General features: G+C 32.9%; 2 protein-coding genes across 2 annotated transcripts; one reads left to right on the forward strand and one right to left on the reverse strand.

Moving 5' to 3' along the window:
- Positions 1–686: 686 nt before the first annotated feature.
- On the reverse strand, positions 687–1,899 carry LOC112695626 (hydrophobic protein LTI6A). Its single transcript, XM_025748039.3, has 3 exons — positions 1,726–1,899; positions 1,542–1,637; positions 687–1,119 (listed from the first exon to the last, which is right to left on the reverse strand). The coding sequence occupies exons 1-2, from the start codon at positions 1,810–1,812 to the stop codon at positions 1,554–1,556; spliced, it is 171 nt and encodes a 56-aa protein (XP_025603824.1). The 5' UTR covers positions 1,813–1,899; the 3' UTR covers positions 687–1,119; positions 1,542–1,553.
- A 2,557-nt stretch (positions 1,900–4,456) lies between these two features.
- LOC112695627 (putative pentatricopeptide repeat-containing protein At5g52630) lies at positions 4,457–6,580 on the forward strand. The gene has a single exon (XM_025748040.3). It carries the CDS (start codon positions 4,457–4,459, stop codon positions 6,578–6,580), a length of 2,124 nt encoding a protein of 707 aa, XP_025603825.1.
- The last annotated feature ends 2,048 nt before the right edge of the window (positions 6,581–8,628 follow it).

Genomic DNA, 8,628 nt, shown 5'->3' on the forward strand with positions numbered 1-8,628 from the left:
GAACCAACAACTTTTGTATTTTCTGGTCAGCACTTAACCATCAAAACAAAAGTGATAGATCTCCCACCATTAGATACTATTAGATGTAATCTCACACTATTAAAAATACTATTGATGGCCAATTAATGGTTACAAAACACCAAAATTATTGGCCCCTAACATTCCTCTTTTAAAAATGTAGACTAACATTTTTCATTTTAAAAAGGTTTTGTGGTTTTATATTTATTTAATTAAATGTTTTAGTTATTCAAAATTTTATTTAAGTTCATCTCATCTATTAATCTAATACATTGTATATTATTACAATTGAGTATAGATTTAAACCCAATTCTCTAAGATATTTGAGTTGAAAAAACCAAAAATATCAATCAATTGAGTAACTAATACTACATGTAAGAAAAGTACTAAGTTTTTTCCAAAAATTTTGGGGGACTATGACCCCGAAAGGAAGTTATACGAGAGTAGTTAAATTAAATAAACGGCTTCTTTGGTTATTTTCAAGAAAAAGACCGATATAAATGATACTAAAATCCATGATGGTGTTATCTGTTATTATCATTGCATGGTCCACCTTAACCTGTTTCTGTTTTGCATTGGCTATGGTTGCGGGACATGGCCAAAGCATAAATCATGTGAGCTCTAACAACTAACTATAATAAGGTGTAATGAGAATAAATGAATAATAATTGATAAATAAATCAATTTTATTAATTTGAAAATAATAATTGATAACTATTAGAACATTTTGACATGAATGAATACATTACTAATTAGGATTGAGGTCTAATACAAGTAAACGAAATTATTGACCCTGACTAGCAAGTACTATCTTTCAATTCATTCGGTTGTCCAAACTCCAAACAAGTATATTAGAGACCACATCAAGTCCCACTCTTGGTTGTTACATACAACAAAATAAAGCACGGAAAATAATAATAATTAATTAACACGTCACTAAAAAAGGGATATTGACAGTGATACACTGAGAATAAAACAAAAGAAGAAAAAAGAATCACTTTTTAATTAACCCGTGAAAGATAAAACGGCTACAGAAAAACAGGAATATCTGAACTGAAACACGCGGAATGCACTTGAGAACTATACTGTTCATTGGGCCACCTGTCAAAACATGAATTCATCTTCATAAGGTGAGTAAAATGTCCTACCTTGTAAGCAACTTCTTGTTAAAGGAACTTAATTATATATATTATTGACAAAATAGAAAGCAAAGTTGGTTACAAGTGGCCCATGAGTCACCTAATCAACATTATTTAGCATCAAATTAGTGGGAGTTATTGGACCTACATGTCCCTTTCCCATTTCTACTTTATATCAGAATCATATTCTAGTGACTGACGTGATTCTGAATTTCATTATTCTAAGGTAATAGCTTTTGCCTTCAATTATTTCTAAGCTACAATTTTATGTTATAGACAGGCTTAGCATATAATTAATTGAAATCTATGATAATTTTATTAAATAAAATAAGCAAGTAAAAAAATTGAAAAAAAAAAAGGGATCGAAAAGAAATTATTACGTACCAAAGATGATGATCACTTGGTGATAGCATAAACAGCATAAATAATTCCAGGGAGATATCCAAAAAGGGTGAGTACCAAACAGATCCAGAACTCTACCTGCACAAGTAATTAACAAGAGAGTTAATTAAAGTAATGATTAAGAAGAGAGAAAGTGATAAAAAGGAAGGTAATTAAGAAAACGTACGTGGCAGCCATACTTGAGGAAGACCCCAAGAGGAGGAAGGATGATGGCGAGGAGGATGTCTATGCAGGTGGCTGTGCCTTCCGCCATTTTTGATTAAACTTAAGTTACAATAACTGCTTCTGCTGCTTGTATTTGAGAAGATTTCGTATTTGATAGTGCTATCTCTGAATGTGGAGGTTCCATATTTATAGCATGAAGCAGACAACGGATTAATTCAAGGCCGTTATCATGCACGTGGCACCTTTACTTTCGCAAATGCATATTTTAACAATAAATTATTGAAAAATTATAGATAGACAATAAAAATATTAAACAATATAAATAATAGGTATATTGAATATTTATTTTATTAAGTGTACAGATATTTATTTTAATATTAAGATTTAAGTGAATAATTTAAAATTATAGTGTATTTTTATTTGATTAATAATTATTTATGTTGTTCAAAATAATCATTATTTATCTAGTACTCTCTTAAATTATTATATTATTTTACAACAAATTATATTTTCTCTAAGGATTTTTTTTCAATAAATTTTTAAATAAATATTTATATAATCAATTGTGTATAAATTAATATTCAATAATTATTTATATTAAAATTTATCAATAATTTTGATATTTTATTTTATACTTTTTAATAACTATTATTATGATTCTTTAATAATCAATAGTCATTATCATTGTTATATAATCTACAACAGATTGTATTATGATGCTAAACATGTTATTTTTTAAACTATTTTTTAATAAAAGTATTATGTAATAACCATACATAAATTAATATTTAATAATTATTAATGTTAAACTTTGTCGGTAATATTCTAATATTTCATTTCATATATTTTTAGTTATTATTATTATAATACTTTTTTATATTTCGGAGATTCAATGAATCAATCATTAATAATTAATAATCAAGAATTCAATAATTCTAATTCTACAACAGATTATATTTTTATGCTAAATATATTGACGTGTTACACACTATTTTTTTAGAAAAATATTATGTAATCAATCATATATAAATTAATATTTAATAATTAATTATATTGAGATTTGTTAATAATTTTAATATTTTATTTCATTTCTTTTAGTAATTATCATTATTCTTTCTTATATTTTTCGTAAAATAATAATTATAATATTTATTTTATATTCTTTTAAAAATTAATACGATTTTTTTATATTTATGTAAATGTTATATATAATATTTTATTTTACTATTCATAATTCAAAAAGTCCTATAAATGCATGAATCTAATGATTTTAAGTAATCGTGTAATGTTTTTTTATAAGTGTATTAAAATTAAACTTATTTAATTAAGCATCTTCTTTTGTAAAGTTTTTCAATTTATTAAATTCCATGACTTAATTTGAGTTGTATTAGATTCGTAAAGCTTGAATCTTTTTCAAAGTTAGTTTACTTATTGGTTTTGAGAATATATTGGAAATTATCTTTTTTTCATCCAACAAAATAGTAGATAAATAAGGATTAAAAGTTTCCTAGCAAATCCTAAATCTTTAGTAAAATAATTGGTTAAATATTTGAACCTAGCATTAAAGTAGGACAAATTTCATCTTAGGAGAGAAAACTTGTAAACAAAATAATGAAAGGCTCGCTTTTGTATTTTGTAATGGATTCTTGAAATGATAGAAACAGTGCAACAGCTAAGACGTGGCTCGTACGATTAAGACCGATCCAAATACAATAAAACAAAAAACAGAATAACACGGATCTCGTGTTTATTTTTAACGATATCTCTATCTCCGGCGTTAAGATACATAGATATTGGTAACATCTCATTTCTATCTACAAAACTTTGCAAGATTTCAATTTATTTAAGGAGTTTACATTTATCTTCCCGGCCAATTAAATGTGTTCAGCTGCAAGATTTTTAGAAGGTTTTGATACAACATACGACATGTCGAAAATTAATTATCTATCTAAAATATATAAAAAAAATAAAATAATAAATTATTATTTTTAATTATTATTTAATTATATTAATTAAAATTTTTTAATATATTTTTTAATTTAACAATATATTTTATTTTATATTTTTTAAATATTAATAACTAAAAATAATAAATTTTGAGAACTCTTTCAATATTTTTAATTTTTGAAAAAAGCGAAAGAGATAAATAGGGGGAACGCGCAAGGCTTTTTGGTCGGCCGGCATTAAAGGAAGGAAGGAAGGAAGTAACTGGAGTCGAGAATGGAGGAATTGGTTTAACCTGACCCCATCACGTCATTCACGTGTGGGTGGCTGGGCTGGCTGCCACTGCCTCCTTCCATGTGCATGCATATATTGACATATGGAATTTATTCTCTCGTATTATTACTCGGCATGGTGCAATGTGCACAAGTATAAATTAAAGTCTTCCTAAGAAAGCAATGATCTGGGAGAAAGCGAATGAACTTAACTAATTAGCTTCCCATCTCCTCCACATGCACCCAGCCAGCCACCCCCGGCCGACACGTTCACTTCACATGATGCCATGCTGTTTAAACTTTAAACCACCTTAATCCCCCTTTCATTCTTTGCTTTTGCTTTACGATAATTAATTAATTAATTAATTAACAAAGGGGTAGCCAGTAGCCTGTAGCCACTTCTCTATTTGGGCCTTGGCGAGGCCCAAATCATAAGTCCTGGCCCAACAACAAAACAAAGAAAATTAGTTGGTTAGTGGTTCTTCTAAGTTACTAGCCTTGTATCTCTTTTATGAAATGAAACTTGGGTTTCTACTAATAAGACAGTATGTTATTAGCAGAAGAAGCAAATTTGCAGTGCAATTCCATGAATATCATCACTCAGCAGATCAGCTGAATTCCGTCATCAACAATGCTTCCCAATTCAAGAACCTCAAACACGCCACGCAAATCCACACCCAAATCATCACAGCCAACTACGCCTCCCACCCTATACTCTTCAACAACCTCCTCCTCCTGTACGCCAAATGCGGTTCCATCCACCACTCCCTCCTCTTCTTTACCTCAACCCCACGCGCCTCCATCAACGTCGTCACTTTCACCACCCTCATCACCTACCTCTCGCGTTTTAACAACCCATTCCTTGCCATCTCGTACTTCAACCGCATGAGATGCACCGGCATTTATCCCAACAATTACACATTCTCTGCCGTCTTGCCCGCTTGCGCCCACACAAACCTTGTTACCCACGGTCAACAACTGCATGCTTTGGTTTATAAACATGGATTTGACACTGATACCTTTGTGGCTAGTGCCTTGCTTGACATGTACGCTAAGTGTGGCTCTATGTCTTTGGCACAGAAGGTGTTCGATGAAATGCCCCATAGAAACCTTGTCTCTTGGAACTCTTTGATTGTTGGGTTTTTGAAAAATAACTTGTATCATCGTGCTATTGGGATTTTCAGGGAGGTTGTCCGCCAGGCCTCGCTTCCTCCTGATCAGGTTAGCTTTTCGGGTGTGTTTGCTGCTTGTGCTGCTGTGGTTGACATGGATTTCGGCAAGCAGGTGCATGGGAATGGTTTGAAGCGTGGTTTACTTGTATTGGTTTATGTGAAGAACTCGTTGGTGGACATGTACAGTAAATGCAGGTTGTTTGATGATGCGGCCAAGTTGTTCCATGCTGATGGAGAGAAAGATGTTGTTACCTGGAATGTAATGATCATGGGATGTGTACACAGTGAACACTTTGAGGAAGCTTGCAGCTATTTCAGGGCCATGAAGAGGGAAGGCTTCTTGCCAGATGAAGCTTCGTATTCCTCTGTTCTTCATGCTTGTGCTAGCATTGCTGCTTTAACTCAAGGAACCTTGATCCACAACCAGATATTAAAGCTTGGACATGTAAAAAATGCATGTGTATCGAGCTCACTGGTAATGATGTATGGCAAATGTGGGAACTTGTTTGATGCTTATCGGGTATTTGAAGAAACTGAGCATCGCAATGTGGTTTGTTGGACAGCTATGATAGCGGTTTGCCACCAACATGGCTGCGCAAATGAAGCAATTGGGTTATTTGAGGACATGCTCAAAGAGGGAATTGTGCCTGAGCACATCACTTTTGTTTCTGTGCTGTCAGCTTGCAGCCATACTGGACAGGTTGAAGATGGATTTAGGTACTTCAATTCCATGAATAACATCCATAATATAGAACCTGGGCTTGAACATTATGCTTGCATGGTTGATCTGCTTGGTCGTGTTGGGCGGTTGGATGAAGCATGGAAGTTCATTGAATCAATGCCAATCAAGCCTGACTCATCAACTTGGGGGGCTTTGCTTGGAGCATGCGGAAAGTACGGCAATCTTGAAATGGGCAGGGAGGTTGCGGACAAGCTATTCGAGTTGGAACCAGATAATCCAGGAAACTATGTGCTTCTTTCTAATATCTATTTACGACATGGGATGTTGGAAAAAGCTAATGAGGTCAGGCAATTGATGGGGATCAAGGGGGTAAGGAAAGAGATTGGATGTAGCTGGATTGATGTTAAGAACAAGACCTTTATATTCACTGTGAATGATAGGTCACATTCAAGGACCGATGAGATCTATGAAATGTTACAGAAGCTAAAGGAATTGGTAAAGAAGAGAGGATATGCTGCTGAGACACAGTTTGCAACCAACAGTGCAGAAGGGTCTGAAGAGCAGAGTTTGTGGTATCACAGTGAGAAATTAGCTCTTGCATTTGGTCTTCTGGTCCTCCCAGCTGGATCTCCTGTAAGGATAAAGAAGAATTTGAGGACTTGTGGTGATTGTCATACTGTTATGAAGTTTGCTTCGGAGATTTTTCAGAGAGAGATTATCGTAAGAGATATCAATAGGTTTCATCGATTCACTAATGGCTTGTGCTCGTGTAGAGATTATTGGTGACTGAAAGTTGAAACATATGTTAACCATATGAACAGAACTGCTTAATTCAGGGGGATTCTAGTGTGCTCCGTTTTCACTTAGTTTCAAGAATAATACTGAAGTTATAATGATTTCTTTGATGTTTTAAGTTCTTCGCATGTCGTTGACAAGTGGCACCGGGAACCAACAGTCATCCTTTTCTGACAGAGATGCATGGCCAATCTTTTTCATGTCTTAATTCAAATGTTTATAATTGTAAGGAAAGCTTCCTTTTAACGTAACGAAATCAACCGAGATGAATTATTTTTAGTTTTTTACGTGATATGTTTTACAACGCTCTCTCCCATTGACCCACCATACACCTATTCTAATTTAAACTAAATTCGATTGTGGCTATGTTGTTACAGGATTCAGGATTTATAGTTGAAGGGTTATTGTTTATAGTTGAAGGGTTATTGTTTCAAGGGCATCTGCAAAGAAATGACAATCAAATATGGAAGTGTCGAAAACATCAGAAACCATTCACACGTACAATGATACGAAATACATGCATAACCATTGACAATTAGTAGAATGCAATTTTCGCAACCAAACGCTGGAGTTCCCTGTCCACTCCCAAAGAAGGAAGAACAACGTGCTTGATTTAAGAGTCTGGTTCTTGGAGAATATGAAATTTTCTTAACCAAAGATGTACTGGTTAGTGCTAGGCACGCCTTGTAAAGATCTTCCATTGGATCAAATTAGGAGTCTTGCAACCTATGGAGAGCCTTATATTTTCTAAGTAACAAATTAAAAACAGCTGGCGCTGCTTGGTAAAGGTACTCATGCAGCATGCTACTTCTTGTATGTTTCTTTCAACTAACCAAATTAACCATGTTTATCTTAACCTGCTTTTATGTCAGGTGATCAAGTTGCATTGCTGGACTGCATACATCTAGCATATAAAAAAAAATCATTTCTTATTGTTATGTTTCCACCTAAGGAGAATTAAAAATTATATTTGTATACTAAAATTAATCGTTGTATATTTATATATAAATATATATTATTTAATTTATTTTTAATATATATTTTATATAAATGACTAATTTTAATATACATGTAATAGGATTAAATTAGAATTTTGTTATTCTTGGTTGGTTTATTTATTTCTTACGTTTGGTGTAACTGTTGATTAACGACCCACCAATACTTCTGACTGTAGTAGCGTGACAGCTCAGAAAATCTTTTCAGATTTTTCTTCCTATGTTTTTCCTCGTGGATCGTTGATAGTATGGCATTGTACTAGGTGTCCTGACCAGCTTCTGTCATTTGTTTTGAATTGAGTTATTTAATATTTATTTGCTTTTGATTGCAATCATCAAAGCGTTATGGGCACGCAGGAAAATATATATAACAACGTGCATACGGGCACTTCATCCTTTTAAAAATGACAGTTTTTTAGCATTTTATTACATAATTGCTACCATGCTGATGTTTCTCTCTTCAGTCTTCAGTAATGCATGGCATTCCTTTTCTTATATATACTTTATGCACAAGAATACATGTATTATTTTTTATTTTGGTTGATAAAAAAGTTTAGCACCCTGTACCTTAGACATTCTTGAGCGATTAATACAGTAGATAGAGAACTATATTGGTCTTATCAGCATTATTAGTTCCTAAGCATGTTATTACTATACTATTATATCTCTCCAGTAATGATGTGTGTGTGTATATATATATGTAAGGAGACAACCGGAATATTTGTTTAGTTGTTTCATAGCACCATAGATTAGAGTGCTGATAAGTGATAGCACCTGCTCAGTTCTGTGTTGTTGGCTGCGCATGCAAGGATTTAAGATTTAGTATTTAAAAAATCCGTGGTTGTTACATGGGAATGGCTGTCATGTGCAGAACTGCAAAGAAGCAGACATAAATTGTCTGCAGAAATTGTAAAGCAGTAACTTGGTATTTAAGTCCAATTTATTAGGGTCAAAGACTAGTGTCTAGTAGACTACAATACATTATCAGCTTCTCCTCCTCTTTAATCATTCAGCCAACCAATCCATTTATTAACATTATCCTCT

Source organism: Arachis hypogaea, chromosome 6 (genome assembly GCF_003086295.3).
Source record: "Arachis hypogaea cultivar Tifrunner chromosome 6, arahy.Tifrunner.gnm2.J5K5, whole genome shotgun sequence".
Lineage (NCBI taxonomy): Eukaryota > Viridiplantae > Streptophyta > Magnoliopsida > Fabales > Fabaceae > Arachis > Arachis hypogaea.